At 37.5% G+C, this 25703-nt stretch overlaps 1 protein-coding gene across 2 annotated transcripts; it reads left to right on the forward strand.

Moving 5' to 3' along the window:
* The first annotated feature begins 79 nt into the window (after nucleotides 1-79).
* Nucleotides 80-24753, forward strand: Dis3 (DIS3 homolog, exosome endoribonuclease and 3'-5' exoribonuclease). Of its 2 annotated transcripts, none has more exons than XM_070002861.1 (21): nucleotides 80-420; nucleotides 1009-1166; nucleotides 2332-2525; nucleotides 3834-3907; nucleotides 5485-5652; nucleotides 6567-6731; nucleotides 7361-7474; nucleotides 7697-7834; nucleotides 9016-9162; nucleotides 9501-9617; nucleotides 10009-10110; nucleotides 11930-11994; nucleotides 12080-12164; nucleotides 14254-14381; nucleotides 17242-17328; nucleotides 18453-18609; nucleotides 20692-20906; nucleotides 21013-21181; nucleotides 21263-21421; nucleotides 22119-22241; nucleotides 22966-24753. In XM_070002861.1, exons 1-21 carry the CDS (start codon nucleotides 193-195, stop codon nucleotides 23044-23046), a joined length of 2874 nt encoding a protein of 957 aa, XP_069858962.1. In that variant the 5' UTR covers nucleotides 80-192; the 3' UTR covers nucleotides 23047-24753. The 2 variants fall into 2 exon arrangements, with proteins under 2 accessions (XP_069858962.1, XP_069858963.1); XM_070002862.1 differs by lacking the exon at nucleotides 80-420 and adding an exon at nucleotides 675-746.
* The last annotated feature ends 950 nt before the right edge of the window (nucleotides 24754-25703 follow it).

Below are 25703 nucleotides of genomic sequence, written 5' to 3' on the forward strand. Positions count from 1 at the left end.
GAAGGGGCGGGAACGTGTCAACTATCCTCTCGCCGGGCGTCTTCTCGCGAGAATTCTGTACTGCCAGGCTGAAGCGGGAAGAGGGAAACCTTTGGGCGCTGTTAAGAGTCGTGCCTCTGCGCCTCAGGGTTGAGGCCCATTGGCTGCGGAGAGTTCGGCCGCGATCGGGATTCCACGGTGCTGCGCGGCGAGATGCTTAAGTCGAAGACGTTCTTAAAAAAGACCCGCGCGGGCGGCGTGATGAAGATCGTGCGCGAGCACTACCTGCGGGACGACATCGGCTGCGGGGCCCCGGGCTGCACGGCGTGCGGGCGGGCGCACGAGGGGCCGGCCCTGGAACCGCAGCCGCTCGACCCCGCCAGCAGCCTCTGGCCGGGACCGCACTACCTGCTGCCCGACACCAACGTGCTGCTGCACCAGGTGCGTGGAAGGGCTGGCAGCACGCGGGCGACGGCGGCCCTCGCGGGGCAGGGGGCGGGGCGGGGAAACTGAGGCCCAGGGAGGCGGGGCGCTGGCAGTATTTTAGGAGAGGAGGCTTAAGGACCCCGTCTTCCTGCTTTCCAGGACGAGGTTCTTTTCTGTAGGTTGTTGTTTTTTTCCTTCTTTTTAGTTTTTGGAGTCTTCCTTTTTAGGCACGTGAATTTTCTAACGCTTGATGTCTCTTCTGCCTATAGATTATAAGTGTCTGGAAGCTGGGGAGCTGGGCTTCCGTGGCCTCCTGATTGAGACTCCCCCTCAGGCAGATTGTAAGTGCCTACGAACAAAAATTCTGTGGGCCAATGTATTTATTTATAGCGTTGATTCTACCACGTTTTGTGATGGGTCTCTTGGAGTGCTTTTCTCCCCTAGATCTAAAGGGTTCAGTGACTATTGTCACTTTTCCTATACCAAAGTAACTCCCTAGAGTACTATACAGTCAGTGTTTTTCAACTGTGACAGGATTGTGTTTGGCAGAAGCTCTTCTATAAATGAATATAGGAAAAGTTAACTTTTTCTTTTTCTTTTAAGATCGATGTTCTAGAGGACCCTGCCATCAGGAATGTGATTGTGCTACAGACAGTCCTCCAGGAAGTGAGGAATCGTAGTGCTCCTATATATAAGCGCATCAGAGATGTGACTAATAACCAGGAGAAGCATTTCTACACGTTCACTAATGAGCATCATAGGTAAGGAAAATTCAGTATTGCAGAACCATCTCACTAGCTAAATTGAAGAAAGGATTACCTCAAGTAATTTGTGCCAGTATCAAAGATAAACAATAGTTTGGTAGGCTTTTTGTGTGGATCTTACGAAGTTACATGGGCATAGGTGAGGTCAAGGCAACAAGCAAGGTCTCCTGACACTCAAGCTATAATGGTTGTAGTTCCAAAACTTTCATTTTAAGTTGGTTCTTAAAGTGACAGGATTTAATTCTGCTTCAATAAGGTATTTGTAGACTTTTTCCTTGCATTCTTACTCGTTGCACTTCCTTGAAATATAGAAACAAACATCATTTATTTCTCAATACTGGCAAGTTTTTGTGGATAGCTCAAGTGCTGTGAGTAGGCCTTCACAACCATAGACTGATGGGAACATACTTAAGACACTAGGCAAACCTCATTTAGGATGTTAATACTTTAGTCATGTTAAAAAAACAAACAAACTCAACTTTATGACCATGGTTTTTCTCAGTAAGCTTAACACATTAACAGATATATTTAATAAGGAACAATATAATAATACTAAAAACTATTCATGTAGATGTGTCAATACTGAAACTATTATCTTTGTAAGCTAGATCCCGTTGTACTGGATTTAACAAAGAAATAGATAAATGTGCTTACGTACTAAGAGTTCAGAGTAGAAAAATGTAGTCATACCTATATCTGGTTTTTTAGTCATTATATAGTCTTTGGCATGTATTGACAGTAGAATCATTTATTCTTGAGTCATCTAATCATGCTATTTGTAGCATGTAGGAATTGCTGGTAATCTACACTTTGAATGGAGTCTTATTACAAGGTCCCAAAGTTGTATTAGTTTGTTCCAAAAATCTATTATTTAATGTGCCAACCTAAGGTCTAAATCTTTTTCTTGAACTCCTTTTGTGAAGTAAAACTATTTTACCCTTGTTATTGTCCTATTAATAATTTTTTCATTCCTAAGCAAATTGTCTTAAAAATGTAAATGTAAGAAATTTGTTATTTTTCTGTTAGCTATAAGTATATTCAAGTGAAAATGGGCACACAATGGATTTCAGTTTAGTTGTTGAACATTTATTTACTAAGACTTTTTACATATTCTTGGTTCTGTTGATTTTTCTTATTTCTATTTGTTTCCCTTTACATCTAGAGAAACCTATGTAGAACAAGAACAGGGAGAAAATGCTAATGACAGAAATGATAGAGCCATTCGAGTAGCAGCAAAATGGTACAATGAACATTTTAAGAAGATGTCAGCGGAAAATCAACTACAAGTTATCTTTATAACAAATGACAAGAAAAACAAAGAGAAAGCTGTAGAAGAAGGAATACCAGCCTTCACCTGTAAGTTTTGTGGGCTTGTGTGTGTGTGTGTGTGTGTGTGTGTGTGTGTGTGTGTGTGTGTGTGTGTGTGTGTGTGTGTGTGTGTGTGTGTGTGTGTCTGTCTGTCTGTCTGTCTGTCATGGGTCTTGATCTCTCTGGGCCTGGGCACTGTCCCTGAGCTCTTTACCTCAAGGTAATGCTCTATCACTTTAGCCACAGCACCACTTCTGGTTTTCTGGAGAAAAGAGTCTCATGGACATCCTGACTGGGCTGGCTTTGAACCGTGATCTTCAGTTTTCAGCCTTCTGAGTAGCTAGTATTATAGGCGTGAGCCACCTGTGCCCGGCTCACCTGTTTCAATGTAGAATGTATTGCTGCAATTTTGCAAGTACATATCAAGATTCTGGTCAGATGATTGGTTGACTACTTTATATTTTTATTATCCTATATAATTTCATGTGATTTTCTTAATTTCTTTTTTTTTTTTCCAGGGCTGAGGACCGAACCCAGGTCCTTGCTCACGCTGGGTGGGCGCCCTTCCTCTGGGCTAAACTCCCAGCCCGATTTTCTTAATTTCTACATTGTAGTTTCAACTCCAAAGTTTTAAACCAAACTTTAAAGTTTGGTTGCTCAGTGGCTGCAATTTTTCCCTTACCACCTTCAGTTTACTTAGCAGTAAAATCACAGGTGTGCTAAACCCACTTCTTTGCTTGAATACATTAACAAATTTGTTTTCATTTTAATTTTTTTTAATGCCCTATTTTCAGCAAGATTATTCATGTATTTCCTATCTCAAGAAAATGAGACACTTTAAATTTTAAAAAAATGTCAGTTGTAGGCCTAATAATCCTAACTATTCAAGAGGCTAAGTTGTTTTTTTTTTGGCGGGGGGTGGGGGGGGGTGCCTGGTTGTGGGGCCTGAACTCTGGGCCTAGGCGCTGTCCCTCAGCTCTTCAGCTCAAGGCTAGCGCTCTACCACTTGAGCCACAGCACCATTTCTGGCTTTTTTCTTTTTGCTTATGTGGTGCTGAGGAATCCAACCCAGGGCCTCGTGCATGCAAGGCAAGCGCTCTACCACTGAGCCACCTTCCCAGCCCCCAAGAGGCTGAGTTTTGAGGATCATAGTTTGGAGTCAGCAGCCTGGACAATCAAATCCTTGAGACTCTCATGTCTGTTTAACCAGCAGAAAACTGGATGGAGATGTAATCAAGTGGGAGAGCACCAGCCATGAGCAGAAAAAGCTGAATAGAGCATGAGGCCTTGACTTTGAGCCCCACAAACAGCACACACACACACAGGAGAATAGTATTGGCTTGTTTTATTTTTCAGGTGAAGAATACATAAAGAGCCTGACAGCTAACCCTGAACTCATAGATCGTCTTGCTTGCTTGTCTGAAGAAGGGGTATGTGTTGGTTCTATATTTGAAAAGTAAAAATATTAAGCATTTTGGGATATAAGACTTACAGTTGTAAAATTCAAAAATTGGAGTATAAGACTGTGAGGTAAAATAGAAATAGAAGTGGGTTATAAACAAGAATTTATAAACAAGGGTACTGAAATGCCATTTTTAAATGAAGTGACTTTAGAAAATACAGTTTCAATACAGAGTGGCTCTATTTGATGAGGAAGTGAACAGAATCCATAGTTGATTTGGGAATACGTAGTAGTAGTTTGTGAAATAAATAAGTAGTAGGCAGTACAGTCAATATAAAGCCCAAAAGAGGAGGGAAGAAAATCATAGAAAAGGCTGACCTAGCTAGGAGCTGGTAGTTCAGACCTATATTCCTATTTAATCAGTAGGGTAAGTCTTGGAGGATCATGGTCTGAAGCCAACTCAGGCAGAATTGTCCTCTAGACTCCATCTCTAGAGGTGGTGCTGTGGCTCATGTGGCAGAGCACTAGCCTTGAGCTGAAGTGCTGAGGGACAATGCCCAGATCCAGAGTTCAAGCCCCACGACCGACCAAAAAAAAAGAAAAGATTTCATATCCAGTTAACCAGCAAAACTGAGCTAGAGGAATGGCTCAAATGGTAGAGCACCAGCCATACATAAGTAAGAAAGCTGAGCAAGTCCCAAGCAAGCAAGCTGAATAAAAAATATACTAAGTTCAAATCCTAGTATTAGAAGAAAAAAAAAAGCCCTATTACATAAAGCTATTGCTTGTGCTTGCTAGGTTGGTGCTCTGCCACTTCACATATTCAGCTCTGCCTTTTGCTGGTTACTTTGAAGATGGAGTCTAGCAAACTTTTTTGCCCAGGTAGGCTTTGAACCATGATCTTCTAGACCTCAGCCTTCTAAATAGCTAGGATTATAGGTATGAACACTGTCTCATGGATTACAGTATTTAATCTTTTTTTTTTTTTTTTTTTTTGTCAGTTGTGGGGCTTGAACTCTGGGCCTGGGCACTGTCCCTGAGTTCTTCAGCTCAAGGCTAGCACTCTACCACTTGAACCACAGCACTACTTCCCGCTTTTTCTGTTTATATGGTGCTGAGGAATCAAACCCAGGGCCTCATGCATGGGAGGCAAGCACTCTACCACTGAACCACCAACTTCCTAGCCCCCATATTTAATCTTTAATCTTCTTTTTCCACTAGCTACTTTATATGACTAAAAGTCTTATAAACAATAAAAGATAAAAACTGAACTTGATTTTTGGAATACAAATTTAGAATTGCCTTATGACTTTGTAGTAATTAGTTGAATGTGGCTAAGTTTTGGTTCAAATTTAGTTTTTCAGTTGTATGATTCAGAGAAACTTGTGCCTAGTGGCTAGGCACACAATGATTATACCCTTTATCACAGAAAGTTGCTGTGGATAGGATTGGTCTAGAAGAAACATTTTGCTTTATTCTCTTAAAATCATAGGTAAATGTTCCATAATGTAGATTTTTTAAAAAATTGCCTGATACTAATTACATTCAATGTAATTATACATTGAATGAACAGTGACTTGTTGCATCTTTGGGCTTATTTTATAGAATGAAATAGAAAGTGGAAAAGTAATATTTTCAGAGCATCTTCCTTTAAGTAAGCTGCAGCAAGGCATAAAATCTGGTTCATACCTTCAAGGAACATTTAGAGCTAGCAGGGAAAATTATTTAGAAGCTACAGTATGGATTCATGGAGATACTGAAGAAAATAAAGAGGTAAGTATACAAATTCTTTTTTGTTATTGTTCTTAAAGCTTTTTTAGCTTAAATTTCATTTATTTTATTTATTTTTTTGTTTATGTGGTAGCAAGGAATTGAACCCAGCACCTCATGCATGTTAGGCAAGCACTCTTCCACTAAGCCACATTCCCAGCCAGAGTGCATAAATTCTTTAATGCTAAAATATTTCATTGTTCATTCTCTTTATTTAGTATGCTTAAAAATTTTGTTTGAGAATTTAAATTTAACTTTTTTTGCAGTTTGAAGGAAGACATAAATACTAGTAGAATTGATCAGCTTTTTGGGAACTTGGTTATTGAAGAAAAGAACTTGCTGTTACATTACTTTTAAGAGAATAAATATTCACCAGGAACTATAAGATTAGAGGATTCTGTTTTGTATTTTATAGCTAGTTAGGACAAATACTGTTCGTGTCACATGTCGCAGCCATATTTTATTACTTTTTTTTTTTTTTGGTCAGTCATGGGGCTTGAACTCTGGGCTTGGGCGCTGTCCCTAAGCTCTTCAGCTCAAGGTGAGCGCTCTACCACTTGAGCTACAGCGCTACAGCGCCACTTCTGGTTTTCTGGTGGTTTATTGGAGATAGGAGTCTCACGTCTTTCCTGCCTGGGCTGGCTTTGAACCATGATCGTCAGATCTCAGCCTCCTCAGTAGCTAGGATTACAGGCGTGAGCCACCAGCGCCCCGCTTTTTATATTTTCTTACTTGTATATTTTTTTACTTAAAACTTTAGAAATTGAAGGTGTGGACTACAGGAAAGCCACGCAGGAAATATGAAGAGAATTAGGGATTACATAGAGATATTTTAGTTCACATAAACTTCTCTTACCTAATATTTCTGTGACTGCTACTAAAAGTACTTGAGCCCATGCCATTTGTTGTTTGAATAGATAATCTTACAAGGGCTGAAACACTTAAACCGAGCTGTTCATGAAGATATTGTGGCTGTGGAGCTTCTCCCTAAGAGTCAGTGGGTAGCACCATCTTCTGTGGTTTTACAAGATGAAGGACAAAATGAGGATGATGTAGAAAAAGAAGAGGAGAGAGAACGTATGGTATGCAACTAAGCAGGTTTTAACTTTTGTCTGTATATCTATATTGTTAAATATTACACTACTTATACAGGAGGGAATTTCATTCTTATGTTTCCACATTTACAATATACTCCAGTCAGTCTCATTCATTCCGTGTGCTATCACCTCACTTTGGAGAAAGTTTACTAGTAAGTTTTATTGTTTTTAGATTTATTGAATGAAATTATAGTTCTGTAGGCTTAATAAACTCTTCCTATTCTAATTCTTAGGCTTGTATGTTAATCAGTAAATACTTACAATAAAGCCAAAAAGTGAATTCTGACATTTATGCAGTTATTATTTATCTATGGCACTGGAGATTGAATTCAGGACTTCATGATTGCTAGGCAGGCTATATCTACTGCTTGAGTTGCCCCTCCAGTCATACTTTTTGTTTTGATCAACCATTTTTGCAGTGGTTTGTTTCATGGAACCATTTCAATGGTTTGGATGAGCACGTTCTTTTCTAGAATTTTGAAACATTCTGAATTTTATGTCATAATTTACTATCCGAGTGTACTAGTGTCCATTTAATATACTTTATTTTGGAGGGAGATTGACTTGTCATACTTGGAGTAAATTAACTAGAGATTTTAATTTTCATATCTCAGCTCAAGACTGTTGTCAGTGAAAAAATGTTAAAGCCTACGGGTAGAGTTGTAGGAATAATAAAAAGGAATTGGAGACCATACTGTGGCATGCTTTTCAAGTCTGACATTAAAGAGGTAAGTAAAAAGCATATTACTGTTTAAAAAAAAGATATGGTCAATATTGATTAGAACTTCAGCCTTTCTTTTGCCTCTGTTCTCAGATGTGTATATATGTGTATGAGAGAGATTATTTTTTCCTGGGCTGGGGTATAGTTCAGTAACATTAGAATTCCTGCTAGCATAGGATTGATACTCAGCATTAAAAAACAAAACACCTTATTTCTTAATTTTTTGTAGTCAAGAAGACATCTCTTTACACCTGCTGATAAGAGAATCCCACGAATTCGGATAGAAACCAGACAGGCTTCTACATTAGAAGGACGAAGAATTATTGTTGCTATTGATGGTTGGCCCAGAAATTCCAGATATCCAAATGTAAGCTTAAAAAACTGTTTTTATTCTAGAATATTTAATGGTTTGTGAATAATATTGTTGCTTTTAGGGAAAGTAGAATACTTCTGTATTGGAGTTGTAGGGAAATGGATATTTCACAGTTTTCTGTTAATGTATATAATTTTAAAGTAAATTTTATGGAATTCCAATATATATTATGATTTTTACTCAAATTGCCAAACAACTTTTACTGATCACATCTTCAGAAAGAATGGAGTCCTATATAGATTTTAATCAATAAATTTTGAAGCTTTAAAAAATTATTATGTATTATATGGGGAGGAGGAGCTATTTAAATATCATTATATACATGTATATTATATACATGTGTATTCCAAGAGTCTTTCCTCCCCTTACTTTTTTTTTTTTTGGCTGATCTGAGCCTGTGTATTATATACATGTATATGTTCTATACATGTGTATTCCAAGAGTCTTTCCTCCCTCACTTTTTTTTTTTTGGCTGATTTGGGCCTGTGTATTATATACATGTATATGTTCTATACATGTGTATTCCAAGAGTCTTTCCTCCCTCACTTTTTTGCTGATCTGGGCCTGGGGTGCTGTCCCTGAGCTGCTTTTTGCTCAAGGTGAACTCCACTTCTGGCTTTTTTTTTTGGAGTAGTTTATTGGAGATAAGTGTCTCACAGAGTTGCCTGCACAGGCTGGCTTTGATCTTAGCCTCGTGAATAGCTAGGATTATAGGCAAGAGCCACTAGCACCTGGCTCTTTTGAATCTTTTTTTTTTTTTTTTTGGTCGATATTAGGCTTGAATTCAGGGCCTGGGCACAGTCCCTGAGCTTTTGTACTCCAGGCTAGTGCTCTACTACCTTGAGCCCCAGCACGGCTTCTGGTTTTCTGGTGGTTAGTTGGAGATAAGAATTGCATGGATTTTCCTGCTTTGGCTGGCTTTGAACCATGATCTTCAGCTATCAGCCAAGCCACCGGGGTTAATCTTGACATTTCATAGTAGATAACCAGATGCTCTATAATAGAAGAACTTGGGCCCATTGTAAATCGGTTAAAAAGTCTTGTTATTTTTTAATTTAGAAAAGGGTCTAAGTAGTTATTAGAGATATTCAGAAATACTGAAAAGATGTATAGAATACTGGAGAATTTAATAGAATAATACAATGTCAACTGGCTATAATACTTTTTCGTTTTAGGGCCACTTTGTAAAAAATTTAGGTGATGTTGGAGAGAAGGAGACAGAAACAGAGGTTCTGTTGCTGGAGCATGATGTTCCTCATCAGCCCTTCTCCCAGGCTGTTCTCAGCTTCCTGCCCAAGATGCCCTGGAGCATTACGGATCAGGCAAGTTAAATGGATTGCCCATGACTTTATGCTGTTGTTGATTTCTGTATGTATTTGGAAATTATCAGGACCCATATTCCTCCTTCCTTTCCCACATTTATTGCTACTTAAAGCACTGTTAGGTATTAATTACCTAAATCATTTGTTCTTTAACTGAAAACTCAAGTCTTCTAGGCAGGACACAGTAGTCTATGTCAAGCTTTTCAAAGGCAGGGAAAAGGTTCCAAATCATGCAGTTGTCGACAAGTTACAGTTATTTTATAGAGATACTATTATTGATTTCACAAGAGCCATGTTGGAGTTGTACTAGTTAAATATTTCTTTAATGTAAATTCTAGGACATGAAAAACCGAGAAGACCTGAGGCATCTTTGTGTTTGCAGTGTGGACCCTCCAGGCTGTACTGATATAGATGATGCTTTACATTGTAGAGAGCTCTCTAATGGCAATTTGGAGGTATTCAGGGGGTTCATACTATTCTGACTAAAATAAAATAAAATGCTGTGCTTTTTTAAATCTTTTGCCTAGACCTGTCTCAGCCCTCTGTCTTCCCACATAGCTACACAGGCATGTACTTTCATGCCTTGCTTCCTTGCTGACAAAAAGTTTTGCTAATTTCTTGTCCAAGTTGGCCTCAAACTTTGATCCTTATCTCTTCCTCTTAATATGCAGTAAATACAGGCTTGAGCCACTTAGCCTTGAGTTCATTTTCTTTCTTTTGACCCAACATCGAATTGTGAATTAAACTTACAAAACTATAGCTGCAAAATGAATGATGTGACTGATGCACTTTTTAATTTACCTAAGTTCTCATTTAAACTCCATTTTGTTTTTTTATCATTTTAAGGTTGGTGTTCATATTGCCGATGTTAGTCATTTTATTAGGCCAGGAAATGCCTTGGATCAAGAATCCGCAAGAAGAGGCACAACTGTGTATCTTTGTGAGAAGGTATGTGTTGAATTTAAAATCTTGTGATAATCATGAGTTTGGGGTGGGAGGTGCTTTTCTTAATTGTATGTTCCTTTTTTTTTTTTTTTTTTTTTTGGTCTGTTGTGGGGCTTGAACTCAGGGCCTGGGCACAGTCCCTGTGCTCTTTTCCTCAAGGTTAGTGCTCTACCACTTTGAATCATAGAACTACTTCTGGTTTTCTCACAGACTTTCTGCCTGGCTGGCTTTGAACCATGATCCTCAGATCTAAGCCTTCTGAGTAGCTAGGATTATAGGCATTAACTACTGACTCCTGGCTTTGATTTATTTTTTTGAGGTAGGGTCTTTCTATGTAGCCTAATTTGGCTGTGAACTTCTAAAAGTGGTCAGTGAATCTTTAAACAGTTTGTACTAGAATTAGTAGAAAGTTTGAATCCATATTTTATTAAAGTAAGTACATGAAATTAGGTTGTCTAAGTTGCTGAAAATATTGCAATTTTCTAATTATTTACTGGTCCAATGTAAATGAAATTGACATAAATGATTATGTGGCATTAAGCATAGAATGAATTAAGCATAGAATGAATGAGAAAGTGATAGGATGGTTTAGCTTATTTTATCTATTTTAGATTCATGATCAAAGGTAGCCTTTTTCTCATAAATGTTAGTTTCCCACTCCTCTCTGTATATCTCATTATTTTTTTTTTCCCAGTCCTGGGACCTGAAATCAGGGCTTAAGTTTTTTTTTTTTTTTTTTTTTGGTCGGTCGTGGGGCTTGAACTCTGGGTTTGGGTGCGTCCCTGCACTCTTCAGCTCAAGGTGAGCACTCTACTGCTTGAGCCACAGCACCACTTCCGGTTTTCTGGTGGTTTATTGGAGATAAGTCTCACAGACTTTCCTGCCCGAGATGACTTTGAACTGCGATCCTCAGATCTTAGCCTCCTGAGTAGCTAGGATTACAGGCGTGAGCCACCAGCGCCCAGCTCTCAGTATTTTTAAAACACCATTTTTTTGTTGCTAAGCCTTGGGGAAAGGCGGGCAAAGAGCTGTCAGTTATCAAGTAGCTTATAACTTCTGGTGATTTCAAGGTTTAGAAGACAAGCAGCAGGATGGGGGAGCTGTTGTTCAGAGGACTTAAAACTTTAGTCCCCTGGAATGTAGTCCAGTTTTCTGACATTACTTTCATTCTGTAAAAAGTCCTTTTAGTTGTGGTTCATGACTAATCCTGACTACTTAGGAAACCGATATCTGAGAATTGTGGTTCAAAGCCAGCCCAGGCAAAAAGGTTCATGAGACTCTCATTGCCAGTTAGCCACCAAAAATCCAGAAATGGAGCAGTGGCTGTTTATAGAGTGCTAGCCTTGAGCACAAAAGCTCAGAGACAATGCCTAGTCCCTGGTTTAAGTCCTTGAGTATAGGACTGTCACACACACAAAAAAGTCCTTTTGGCTGGGCTCTGGTGGCTCACACCTGTAATCCTAGCTACTCAGGAGGCTGAGATCAGGATCGTGGTTCAAAGCCAGCCTGGGCAGGAAAATCCAAGAAACTCTCATCTCCAATTAACCACCAGAAAACCCGGAAGTGGCTGTGTGGCTCAAGTGGTAGAGCACTAGCCTTGAGCTGAAGAGCACAGGGACAGTGTCCAAGCCCAGAGTTCAAGCCCCACAACTGACCAAAAATAAATAAATAAATAAATAAAGTCCTTTTGTACAAACAGATGTTATATTTAACATTTTCTGGGTTCTCTTAATCACAAAGACTTTGTTTTTAATGCCATTTGAGAGTAGGACCTAAAAGATATGGGTATAGCTAATTGGAATTGCTGTTGTTTTTTTTACAGAGGATTGACATGGTTCCAGAGTTGCTCAGCTCTAACTTGTGTTCCTTAAGATGTAACGTTGACAGGTATTTATATATGCTTTTTTTTTCACAAGAAGGCTGTTTGTATCTATTAGTTGATTCCCATAAGTAAATGTACTCTTTCCTACAGGTTGGCATTTTCCTGTATTTGGGAAATGAATCACAATGCTGAAATCTTAAAAACAAGATTTACCAAAAGTGTTATTAACTCAAAGGTTAGAGTCCTGATTTGTCTTCAATATTTAAAGTTGTTACTACTTTTAATAGTTTTCTGATTGATTTTGAAAAAAATTAAGTCTAATTGTATAAGCCTTTATACTGTTAAATTTTTCTTCCGTGTTACAGCAAGATCTAGTTCTTTTGTTTTATTTTAAGAATTTAAATATTTGTGGGGCTGGGAAGTTGGCTCAGTGGTAGAGCGCTTGCCTTGTGTACCTGAGGCCCTGGGTTCGATTCCTCAGCACCACATAAGCAAAAAGAAAAAAGCTGGAAGTGGTGCTGTGGCACAAGTGGTAGAGCACTTGAGTTGAAGAGTTGAAGGACAGCGCCCAGGCCCAGAGTTCAGGCCCCACAACCGGACCCCCCCCCCCAAAAAAAAGAATTTAAATATTTGTTTAATATGACTCAAAAATATGTGGAAGTGTTGTATTAGAAATTCACAGAGCCTATATACTTAGAACAATGATATTCTTAGGTTGTAATTCAAGAACCGCAGTATTTGATGTTGTTTTTCATGAAAAATGTTTACTGTTTTTTTTTTTTTTTTTTTGTCGGTTGTGGGACTTGAACTCTGGGCCTGGGCGCTGTCCCTCAGCTCTTCAGTTCAAGGCGAGCGCTCTACCACTTGAGCTACAGCGCCACTTCCGGTTTTCTGGTGGTTTATTGGAGATAGGAGTCTCACAGTCTCTCCTGCCCGGGCTGGCTTTGAACCATGATCCTCAGATCTCAGCCTCCTGAGTAGCTAGGATTACAGGCGTGAGCCACCAGCGCCCGGCATGTTTACTGTTTTAGAAATTACTGTCTCCACATTTTCTCATAGAAATGATTTGTCAGAGTCAGATTCCTAGGGCTATCCTGAAAGTGCTCAGACACAGTGGGACCAGAGTATCTCTTCCCTCTTTTGCCTTTTATTACATTTCTGCCATATTCCTTCAAAGGCTCCCTCATTTTGACCTAATAGCCCTAAGTTTTTCCAAACCCCTTTTTTTGCAATCTATTTTCCAAACCATAACCTGCTTTTTTATTTAGATTCAGTGTCTGTCTTTTGGGTATGATTAGTAATTGGAAAGAAAGCAGTGTTAAACTGATAGTGTTATGTGAATTATTTAAGCATTCATAAACTTGTAGTTTTAATTTTAGTGAGCTAATTCTCCTAGCCTCGATCAGTGTAATGAAATGGTAGAGAAAAACATAGTAGACATATAAAACATATTTTTTAGAAAGAGGACTTTTAGTCCTTAGTAGATTCATTGCTTCTCAGAAATCCAGTACCTAAATTGCTTATTTCTGATGTCTAATTAATGAAGCCATGGTTTTTCAAGAAGCTGAAAAATGCTGTTTCTATCTGGAAAGAAATAGGAACAGAAGCAGTTGTTTGTCCATTTGTATTAGCTGAATTGCAATTATGTTACATTTTTTCTGTTGTGTTTTGTTCCCTTTTTAGGAACATAAGTTTAGGGATTTATGGTTTAGGGATTTTGTACTAAGTAGAAGTATCTAGATTCCTTTTCATCTTGCCAGTGAACAGGGAAGTGACTTTCCTCTGGAAAGATTTTAGAGAAAAAGAACCCCGCTTTTGTGTTTCATTCTAGCATTACCTAACTATACACTAATTGAAATGGGGAAGTCATTAAAGTTGAGACAGTTTATTAAGGCTAGTGCCATTTTACTTTCATGTATTTATTTTGTGAATTCTCAGGTCAGAGCTAATGAGCCAGGAATCATTGCTGTGAGGTATATAGCTATGAATTTCCCTTCCCATTGAGTTTAGGCTTCTCAACATCATAGATGTTTATGTGGTGGAAATAGGAGCTATAACATAGTTAAATAGCAAAAATATGAGATAGATTTTGATAGTAAACTAGTTTGATCACTTATAGAATAATATTAATAGATTTTTAGGTGGTTCTTTAGTACCCCCATACACAACTAGTAACTTTGTTACTTTCAGTTGTAATAATCAATAAATGGCATAGACAAATCATCATATTGTAATTCTGGAATATTTATATACCATTTGTTATTAAACATATTAATATAAAATTTTTAATTAAAAAATGATATTAACATAGAGTTCTTTGTCAGGCATCTCTTACTTATGCGGAGGCTCAGATGAGAATTGACTCAGCCACCATGAATGATGATATTACCACTAGTCTCCGTGGACTAAATAAACTAGCTAAAATTCTGAAGAAAGGAAGAATCGCAAAAGGGTATGTTTCTAAAATATCCAGAGAGATATATCTTAGTTCATTAATCATGGTATTAAGATGACTTGTGTTTTTAAATGTTTTTTTATGATAATTTAGTAATGAATTACTTAATAAGCTGAGTAAACACTTAAGTAGAAATATCCTATTTTCTGTCTTTTAAGCTTTAGTAGTTTGATTCTGATTAATAACTTGATGGTTGATCAGTGTCTTTGAGTTAAAGATCTTAAATTACATATTCCTTGACTTCTATAGAAAGTTAGGTTCTGGTGGCTCACACTTATAATCATACCTACTTAGGAGCTGAGATCTGAGGATCGAGGTTCCAAGTTAGTACAGGCAGAAAAGTCTGTGAAACTCTTTATTTCCAGTTAACCAAAAAGAAGCTAGAAGTCTAGGTATGGCTCCAGTGGTAGGTAGAGTGCCAGACTTGAGTGAAAAAGCCAAGCAAGAGCTGGAGATTCTGAGTTCAAGCCCCCAAGACTGGCAAAAAAAGTAATAACTAATAAAAGCCAAATAAATATGACATACATTGAAGCCATATTTATTTGGCAGTTTTAAAAGTCAGATTATCTAAATTTGCATTTATAATAAAGCTTCTCATAAACAGGAATGAGTTTTTAGTTGTAAACTTTTTTTTCTTTTTTTTAAATAAGTTTTTTGTGAAATACTGTACAGAGGGGTTACAGTTACATGAGCAAGGTAATGAGTACATTTCCAATCAAGCATTGGTTTTTCTTTTGAAGTAAGCAGTCAGTCTGTTACAATTAAAGATAGTATGAAATCTTCTCAGACTTTCTTAGAGAGAATTGAGATAATAGTAATTAAAGAGATTATGTATTTTTTCTTCACTTGTTAATCCTCTTCGATTGAAATAACATATGTTCTATGAGCCAGAAAAGGATCAAAATGTGGTTAAGGAGGACTTGGAGGCATGGCTCAGTGGAGCTGCAAGCACAAGGCTCTGAGTTTAAACCCCAGTACCATCGAAATAAGTAAAAAACAAAACGTGATTAGTATGCCTTGCTTTTCTTTTTTTTTTTTTTTTTTTTTTTTTTATTTGGGGTCCGGTCGTGGGGCCTGAACTCTGGGCCTGGGCACTGTCCCTCAGCTCTTCAGCCCAAGGCTAGTGCTCTACCACTTGAGCCACAGTGCCACTTCCGGCTTTTTTCTTTTTGCTTATGTGGTGCTGAGGAATTGAACCCAGGGCCTCAGGCATGCAAGGCAAGCGCTCTACCACTGAGCCACCTTCCCAGCCCCCTATGCCTTGCTTTTCTATATTAGAAAACATATATAGTAAACATATAGTAGATCTGATGTAGAGCTTGCTAAGTACTTCATGACTTAAGAGGCTGGGTGCTGGTGGCTCATGCTTGTAATTCTCGATACTCAGAAGGCTGAGATCTGGGTTGAGGTTCCAAACCAGCTGAGGCATACAAATTAGCCAGCAAAAAAAGCCAGAACTAGTGGTATAGCTCAAGTTGTAGAGTACCAGCCTTGAGTGACAAAGCAGAGCTAAAGGCATGTGCTCTTGAGTTCAAGCCCCAGTTCCATCACATTTACATACACAAAAGAGCCACTTGCCAGATTCCTTTATAGGATCCCTCCTGGAAAATTTGTAATACAGGTGAGTAATTGAGGAAGGGATACTATCTTTACCCCTCTCAGTATTTTTTTTCCTTCTCTATGTTATTGAACTTCTTCATAATGATCCAAGATTACTCAGCCTCAGTAGTTTTAGTTTGATTTAGAGCTCACTTAATGAATGTAATTTGGTTATGAAGAAATATTAGACTTGTGTATGTAGACTTGTGAGAATTTACCTTTGTGTGTGTGTGTGGGGGGATGTCTTGGGGTGCTGTCCCTGAGCTTCTTTTGCTCAAGGCTAGTGCTGTACCACTGAAGGCACAGTGCTACTTCTAGCATTTTCGTGAGTGATTTATTGGAGATACACTTATCACAGACGTTCCTGCTGGGGCTGGCTTCAAAATGCAATCCTCAGACCTCAGCCTCCTGAATCATGCATGTAAAGCCCTTTGCCTAGTCCATTATCTGCACATAGCTCCCAAAATTAATAGCATCAATCCTTGTAACATATCCATGATAGTTATCTCCTTTTTTTTTTTTTTTTTGCCAATCCTGGGGCTTGAACTAAGGGCTCCGGCAGTGTCCCTGAACCTCTCTGTGCTCAAGGCTAGCACTCTACCTCTTGAGCCACAGCATCACTTCTGGCTTTTTCTGTTTATGTGGTACTGCGGACTTGAACCCAGGGCTTCAGGCATGCTAGGCAAGCACTCTACCACTAAGCCACATTCCCAGCCCATTTACCTCCTTTTTGTGAGTTGAATATACTATAGACCTTCCAACTCCTGATATTACTAATCTATTAATAGTAGTGTCCTTTTACCCTCTCCATTGTCTCCCACCTCAATAAATTGTTTTCCATACTAAATAAAATACTGCCATTTGTAAGAGTGATTGCAAATTTTTGTAACCCAGTAATTTATTGTTTGGGTACAAGAAGATACTCAAATACTTAGGAATACAGTGATCCAGATTTTCTGCTGTATTCTGCAAACTCATATCTGTAAAATAGTTATTTATAAACCCAATATAAAACTTGGTAGCCTTCAGAAGAAGAACTCTTTTTTTTTTTTTTTAATTTTATTTTATTTTATTTGAGAACATACTGTACAGAGGGGCTACAATTACATGGGCAGGATAATGCATACATTTCTTACCAAGCATTGCAGCCTCCTCCTTCAGAAGAAGAACTCTTGATCACTTGATATGATAGGAAGCACTTGCAGAGGTTTCTCTCTAATTGGCGCATATGACTTATTTACCTCTCTTTTTTATTCAGGGCTTTGACTCTCTCTTCTCCTGAAGTTCGATTCCACATGGACAGTGAAACTCATGACCCAATAGATCTACAGACAAAGGAACTGAGGTATGTAATTTGTTTTTGAGGGACAGGAGATAAAGATTTTGTTTAAATGTAATGTCTGTTTGCTAATAATCAAAACAATATTGAAAATATGTCCATAAGAATTATGATTATGCCGGGTGTTGGTGGCTTACGCCTGTAATCTTAGCTCTTCAGGAGGCTGAGATCTGAGGATCACAGTTCAAAGCCAGCCCGGGCAAGGAAAGTCCATGAAACTCTTATTTCCAATAAACCACTAGAAGTGGCTCAAGCAGTAGAGCGCTCTGAGCTGAAGAGCGGAGGGATAGTGCCCAAGCCCAGAGTTCAAGCTCCATGACCAACCGGAAAAAAAAAAAAGAATTATGATTACTATGAAGTGTTCTTGGCTTACTAAGTATTTAGAAAAGCAGATAATGATCTTTTTAGTTTGTCTTGTATAACACTAGGAAAGTATTAATAGAAAGATTTTGAGTTTGACTCAATTTGCTTTGATGTATGGTATATTAGAACTTTACAAGTAATGGTTTATAGCAAACACAAAATTTTGCTGCAATTACATAATTATTTTGTATAAAATACACTGATGTAGGGTCAGGGTAGTGGTGAAGACCATGGGGTTTGAAGCTAAACCCAGGATTGGAATAACCCTTTCTACTACTGTTACACAATTTGCAGCAAATGATATGACTGCCCTCTATGACTTAGAGTGGTACCTGTCCCATAGAATATTGTAAAAATGATTCAGATATTAGCTATTGATGATGTTCAACTTGGATTTAGGAAGCAAAGTAATTTTTGGTTCTTTTTTTTGCCAATTTTTTTAGTACTGTTATCCTTAAAAATCATATTTTTATTGGCTCTATAGGAAATGAAATGCTTAAGTTTTATAAAGCTTGTATTTTTCTTCTGTAATTGTAATGTCTGTGCTAGTTAATATGTAAAGTTTATTCAATGCATATATACATAAATAAGATGATTAATATAGTGGCTTAGAAATGAGAAACATAAGTTATTAAAATATGTTTACACATATGAATGTTTACAAGGGAAATGCTTCCTTTATCTTGTGGACAGGAAAGATAAAATTTGTGAATCAGTATGTTACATTGAAGTGTCAGATTCTTGTCTGATGGTTTTTTCATTGGTAGAGAAACAAATTCCATGGTGGAAGAATTTATGTTACTTGCTAACATTTCTGTTGCCAAAAAAATCCATGAAGAATTTTCTGAACATGCTCTCCTTCGCAAACATCCTGCTCCACCTCCATCAAATTATGAAATTCTTGTTAAAGCAGCTAAGTCTAAGGTAAGGTTCTATAGTTTGAAAATTGTGTATATTTGTGTTAGGATCTACCCACTACAGTGTAGAATTTGTTTCACATCTGTAAAAAAAAGTTTTGTTATTTATTATGAAAATACAGCCAGTAATGGTGGCTCACACCTGTAATCCTAGCTACTCAGGATGAGATCTGAGGACCATGGTTCCCATTTTTGAGACTCTTATCTCAAATAATTACCAATAAGCTAGAGAAAGAGCTCTGGCTTTACTGGTAGAGCATTGGCCTTGATCAAGAAAGCTCAGGGACAGTACCCAGGCCCTGAGTTCAAGCCCTAGGACTGGCACTTAGAAAAACCAAAAACCCTGCCTGTAGTTGTTTCTTTTAATTTTGTATTACCTTTCAGTAGTTGTACAAAGTGGCTTCAATTCAACATGTCAGTTTATAAATACAGTACATTCAAAAGTCATCTATTTTAGGCACAGTCATGTTTTCTTATAGTCTTACTGGCATCTGCTTAATAAAATCCTTTTAGGTCTTTGAGAAGCACCTGTGATAAAGGCAGATGTTCTTGTCTAAGCTTATTGTCTAAGCTTGTCTTGTCTGAGCTATACTACAAATTAGTATCCCGGACATAAAACTCTTCTATATCGATCCTTTATTTAGCTACTGTGAACTTCTCAACTTGAGAGATTTACAAAAAATTTGTTTCTTTTATATCAACTTAGATCAGGCCTTTTTATGTCATGACCCTAAAATAAGAAGTGATTTATGGGGGCTGGGAAGGTGGCTCAGTGGTAGAGCGCTTGCCTTGCATGCATGAGGCCCTGGGCTCAATTCTTCAGCACCACATAAGCAAAAAGAAAAAAGCTGGAAGTGGTGCTGTGGCTCAAGTGGTAGAGCGCTAGCCTGAGCTGAAGAGCTGAGGGACAGCGCCCAGGCAGGCCCCACGACCAGACCCCCCCCAAAAAAAGTGATTTATGATATACATGAAAAGAGGAAAAATCTTTTTTAGTTCTGTATACCTTTACCTCAGACTAATAGATTTTTAGGTATACTTTTAATATTTATATATATTTGTGTACTTTTAATATATGTATTTGTCGGTTGTGGGGCTTGAACTCTGGGCCTGGGTGCTGTCCCTCAGCTCTTCAGCTCAAGGTGAGTTCTCTACCACTTGAGCCACAGCATCACTTCCAGTTTTCTGAATGGTTTATTGGAGATAAGAATCTCTCAGACTTTCTTGCCCGGACTGGCATTGAACCATGATCCTCAGATCTCAGCCTCCTGAGTAGCTAGATTAATTACAGTATGAGCCACCAGTGCCCAGCATTTTTCTATATATTTTTTAATGTGTACATTTTATATTAATTTTTACATTGGTTTTCTTAGATCATACCGTAGTCCCATCTTCCATGTCTAGAAAACAACTAGGAAAGGCGCAACATTGGATGAGGATATTATTCTAATAGTGTGGTATTAGTTTTAGATCTTCATAGTCCATCAGCACTGAATCAGCTTCTCTGCTCCAAGTATTATCATTCAAGTTACTGGATTTTCTTGCATTGTCTTAATTTTCCTAATACTTGAGCAGAGTAAGGGAGGTGTTAAATATTTTTGATATATGTCTCTAAGATAGCAAGAAGAAGCTAAATTAGAGGCATCAGAACATTGTTCTTACTGAACTTCAGTGTCTCGTTTTTGGCCTTCAACTTTGAATGAAAAATCTCTGCAGAGAAAAATGCAGGCATGCCTGAAAAATGCAGGCATCTACTTATTTTCTTTACCCTCAAAGTAATTAGCAAGCATAGACTTGTACTACTGCTACCACTACCCTCCTTGGAGCCTCTTCACAGTCTTGATACTTGGTACATTTAAATGTATTCAGGAAGTGTTAAAGTTTGATGTTGTATAAAACAATCATTACTTGTTTTTAAAGTTGTTTTTAGTCTTCTTGGCAAAGAATGAAAGGTATTAGTCCAGATTATGTGTTTAAAGGGGGGAAAATAACCTCACTATGTTTGTCTAGTCTGTTTAGTTGTATTTAGAAGACATGATAGAACTGATTTAGAAATATGTGATGTGCTTTTCCCCTCTGGTTTTTTTCACAGAATTTGGAAATTAAAACGGATACAGCCAAGGCTTTGGCTGACTCTTTGGACAAGGCTGAATCTCCTGTTTTCCCCTATCTAAACACGCTGTTGAGAATTTTAGCCACTCGCTGTATGATGCAAGCTGTGTACTTCTGTTCTGGAATGGATAATGACTTTCATCACTATGGCTTAGCATCACCAATATACACACATTTCACTTCACCCATTAGAAGGTATTTTTCCTATGAAATTAAATGAGATAAAGAGTTTATTATAAATTTTAAAAAGATGCTTTAATACTAATTTGCCATGGTTCTAATTTCTCCTTTCTCTACCTAGATATGCAGATATAATTGTTCATCGTCTGTTGGCTGTAGCTATTGGAGCAGACTGTACTTACCCTGAGTTGACAGACAAACACAAGCTTGCAGATATATGTAAAAATCTCAATTTCCGGCACAAAATGGCTCAGTATGCTCAACGTGCATCTGTAGCCTTTCACACCCAGGTAGCCTTCTATGTGATCTCAGGAGACTTTTTTTTTTTTTTTTAATTTGAAATGGTTATATGATTGTATGTTATTTTGCAGTTATTTTTCAAAAGCAAAGGAATAGTAAGTGAAGAAGCCTATATTCTATTTGTAAGAAAGAATGCTATTGTGGTGTTAATTCCGAAGTATGGCTTAGAAGGTACAGTGTTTTTTGAAGAAAAAGACAAACCAAAGCCACAGCTTGTTTATGACGATGAGGTACAGTATTTCTGTTTTGTTCCTTAGGGAGGGAAGCACTAATTCTTTGCCAGGTCACAAATGGTGTCTGTAAAATGTTAATAATTTCTGTACGCTATGGAATTTATTGTAAATCTCTAAATATATTTCAGAAAGTCCACATTTAATCATGCCAACTAAACTGTGGTTTTACTCACAAGATTTTTCACTTAGTTCTATCTTCCTACATATAAATGGTATACTTGATTAGTTTCTCTTACAGCATGTAAGATTTTATCGTACATAAACAGATCTGGGCCAAATAATTTTGGCTGCTCATAGCTCAGGGGTCTTTTTTGTTTTTAGTTTACTTGAACCTCTTACCTAATATTCTTCATATCTCAAAACTTAGTAGAATTATGTCTGTGAAAGAAGAAAACTGTTTCTTCTATGCCCAAGTACTTTGTCCTCTATTCAGTCAATATTCTGATGGGAATATATATATTTTGGGTCTGCCATAATGAAAGGATGACATATGCACATAAAGGGCTCATATTTATGTGAGACTAACAGTAAAAATTTTTATTTTGTGGAATACCTAGATGTATGTTAATTTTGCAATTATTAAGTTTTGATATAGTAATCCTTGAATTTAAACTTAATTTATGAGATACTACAAAGAATTATAAACCGTTTCAAATGAAAGAAGCAATTAAGTATGATACATTTTTTTTTCTAGACACCTTCACTTAAAATAGAAGGCACCATGTTTCATGTGTTTGATAAAGTTAAAGTGAAAATCATGTTAGATTCATCCAATCTTCAGCATCAGAAAATCCGAATGGCCCTAGTAGAACCACAGGTGAGATCAAGCTTATTCATTTCTCTAGTGTTATAGAATAGTGCACATTTTGTGAAAGAGATTCAGTTATGCTATATCTACTTAATGTTAGAATCCTATGAATAGTGTATAGCCCAAATATTTTCATAGTAAGTCATTTCTCACTGGTTTCCTGAGGTCACTAGACATATGAGATTCTTCTTAGGTCCTTGGTCTTAAAAATCAAAACATTAGTTTAGCCTTCCTCAACCTTTACTCTGAGTTTTGCAATCTATATTTTTAAATTCCAAGTGCAGTGGGTGCCCCATGATTCATGCCTATTCCTAGTTATTCAGTAAGCTGAGATCTGAGGATCGTGGTTCAAAGTTATCCTGGGTAGAAATGAGACTTTTAATCTCCATTTAACCACCACAGAGCCAGAAGTGGAGCTGTGGCTCAGGAATAGGATATTAGCATTAAGCAAAATTACTCAGGGACAGTGCCCAAGTCCTGAGTTCAAACCTCAGAACTGGCACAGAAACAAAACACTGTCCAACGGACAAGCTTCTCACTGAGACTAGGCCTAACATTCACGCTTCCTAATCACCATTATTTTGTGTGGAAAGTAAGTGTACTTTGTGTGTAACTACCTTTACCCTCTTCTACTTCTGTATCTGTTTACATTGAAAGCATTATGGAAGAAGATATGAGGTGAGATTTCTTATTTTGTTTAATCACCTTATTTTTCTTATTTGCATTACTTTAGATACCAGGAATAAGTGTTCCTGCAGATACTTCAAATGACCTTAATGAACCAGGAAAAAAGAAGAGGAAGCTTGAAAAGTAGCTACATTCAATGAAAAAAAAAATTCTATTATAAAAGAGAGAATACTTCTGAGCTTGTGTGTGATGGCTTGTGTTACTTTTAGGTATATTTTAATAATTTTAGAAATTTGCATATTTATTGAATTGTTGACTCTCTTTTATCATACTACTTTGTCTCTAGATTGAACAGAACTATTTATGCAGAAAAATTCAATTGAATATCCATCACTTAAATGGTGACAGGATAGCACCTTCAGGGATATATAAAGATCATTTAAATGGAAGACTCACCTGCTCATTGAAGAGCAGTCTAATTTTTCATAAGAACTTTATTTAATATTGGTAGGAAAACAAAACCCCTTAGAACATTTTTAGAAGCAAAGAAGTCTTTTCTAAGTCTTTAGCTGTGTTATATCTCCCATGCCATTGTCATTTACTTAAATGTCCCCCTACTGGACTAAAAAGTATCTCACATTTCATTAGTGACCCATAAACAAATGTGAACTTGATAAAAAAAATTTAAAAAAAGAGGTATTTTGGCCTGATTGGGAAAAATAGTTGATAACAGGTAAAAATATAAGTCTTTCACCTTGACCTTATAGTGGTTTCCCAAATAAGGCTTTAGAGCCAAGAATTAAAAATTGTACTTCAAATTTCTCCATCTTATTACTTACGACTTAAATAGCAGTTCTGTCAGATTATATAGAAAAAGGCATATTAAGAATTGTCTTTTTTGATGTGCCAGATTGACTGCTTTCATTGCTAACTATAAATTAATGATCACATTGATATTTTTTTTTCAAAAAAGGTGACATTAAAATATTTGCCTTTGTTTATTCTGTTATATTTCAGTTGAGTATTTTAGCCTTTGAAGAGTATGTAGATAGTGTGATTACAATATTTGGAGTCACGCAAGCATTCAGTAGGTGAAATTTTTCCAATTCCCAGTTCCTGAGGAAAACATCCGTATATTAGTGCAGACTTACTTCAGATGAAGGAAGACAGCCTTGAGTAGTATTGGTTCAACATGAGTGAGTGACACTAGTGCCGGAGCGACTAACCTTTCTTAGAACATTTTTGATTTCCTCCCTGTAACTTCAGCTGTAGCACTCGGCCACTTCATTATAGTGCATAAACCACCATGGACAGTATGTGTATAACATGGTTGTGTTCCATAGATATGGAGACTTAAGTCTCAGAGGTTTTATATCACAAAGTACGCAATTTTCCCCAGCAACTTCTGAAAAATGATTTGCCCACAGACCATAGTTTACCTGGAGTAGAGGGAAACACCTTTTTGGTAAAGTAAGGCCTGTACTGTCTGTTAGCATTTCTAGTTTGTATTGTTGCACCTTGGTTATGAGGAAGTTTTATTCACTTCTGGGTCAAAATGATTGGAAACCTTGTTATATCCCCTGCAGGCTGCTTTGGTAGGTTCTTTACTTCCTAAATGCATTATTGCACTTTGTATCTCCATATCTGGGCTCTACATTGACACACTGAAATTATGTAGAGGGAAAAAAAAATCATCTCTGTACTTTTTTTGTTTTGCTATTCTCAAACAACAGTGTAATGGGTTTTTTTTTTTTATTGTGAAAATACTGTACAGAGGGGTTACAATTACATGGGCAAGATAATGAGTACATTTCTTATCAAGCATTGTTGCCTCCTCCTTAGTTTCCCCTTCCCATCCCTTCCCATCCTCCCCTCACCCCCCCCACCAAAGTTGTAAAGTTCATTTTCGACATAACGACTTGTACATCTCATTGTTGCAATGGGTCCACCTGTATCTCTACTTAAACGATTTGTTTTTCCCCTTCCCCTCCACAAATTATACTGACATCAAATACAGTGAAAGCAGGGGTTATACAGTGGGGGAGGAACATACAAAGCAACAAAGAAATAATCTTGTAAATGTGTTGGAAACAATCGCATGAGAATAAAAAAAACATTTGAATACATATCTTAGGGTTCATTTCCCTAACATCACCTTATCTGACCTTTTCTGCTTGACTCAGACATATACTAGATATTGCAAATAAGGGAAACCATGGGACCTATGTTTCTTTGGGCCTGGCTTACTTCACTTAATATAATTTTTTCCAAGCCTTTCCATTTCCTAACAAATGGGGCAATGTCATTCTTTCTGAGGGAGGCATAGAATTCCATTGTGTGTATATACTACATTTTCTTGATCCATTCATCTACTGAGGGGCATCTGGGTTGGTTCCATATCTTAGCTATAGTAAATAATGCTGCAATAAACATAGTAATGGGTGTTTTTATGGCATTTACTCTAAATCAAGAAAAGTGTTTCAGGTATGTTTATATTCCATATGGGAGAATCTGAGGACCATGACCATTTGTGAATTTTCAAATCCCTGGAATGTCCTGGAACCATTAACCCATGAACACTGAGGCAGGGCTGTACTGCAATTAAAAAGCCTAAAGACTGTTCTCATTTATCATGAAAAAAAGAGATGTATGGCCTGGGTCAAATAGTGACAGATGGGATTTCAATCTGGGTTTTAATTTTTTCAATTCAAAGCTTTGTGCTTGCTAGGCTGGTGCTGTACTCCTTGAGAAACACCTCCAGTTTTTTCTTCATTTGGTTGTGGGGCTTGAACTCAGAGCCTGGGCGGTATCCCTAGCCTCTTTTCATCAAGGATAGCTCTACTT

Source organism: Dipodomys merriami, unplaced genomic scaffold (genome assembly GCF_024711535.1).
Source record: "Dipodomys merriami isolate MVZ:Mamm:240054 unplaced genomic scaffold, mDipMer1.0.p SCAF_6, whole genome shotgun sequence".
NCBI classification, from domain to species: domain Eukaryota; kingdom Metazoa; phylum Chordata; class Mammalia; order Rodentia; family Heteromyidae; genus Dipodomys; species Dipodomys merriami.

Excerpts from the sequence above, each read along its gene's own strand:
- Dis3 (XM_070002861.1), top strand. The coding sequence starts at position 193 with ATGCTTAAGTCGAAGACGTTCTTAAAAAAGACCCGCGCGGGCGGCGTG. Across the intron at positions 3,908-5,484 it reads CTTGCTTGTCTGAAGAAGGG|AATGAAATAGAAAGTGGAAA; the intron begins GTATGTGTTGGT and ends CTTATTTTATAG. Across the intron at positions 10,111-11,929 it reads CTGTGTATCTTTGTGAGAAG|AGGATTGACATGGTTCCAGA; the intron begins GTATGTGTTGAA and ends TTTTTTTTACAG.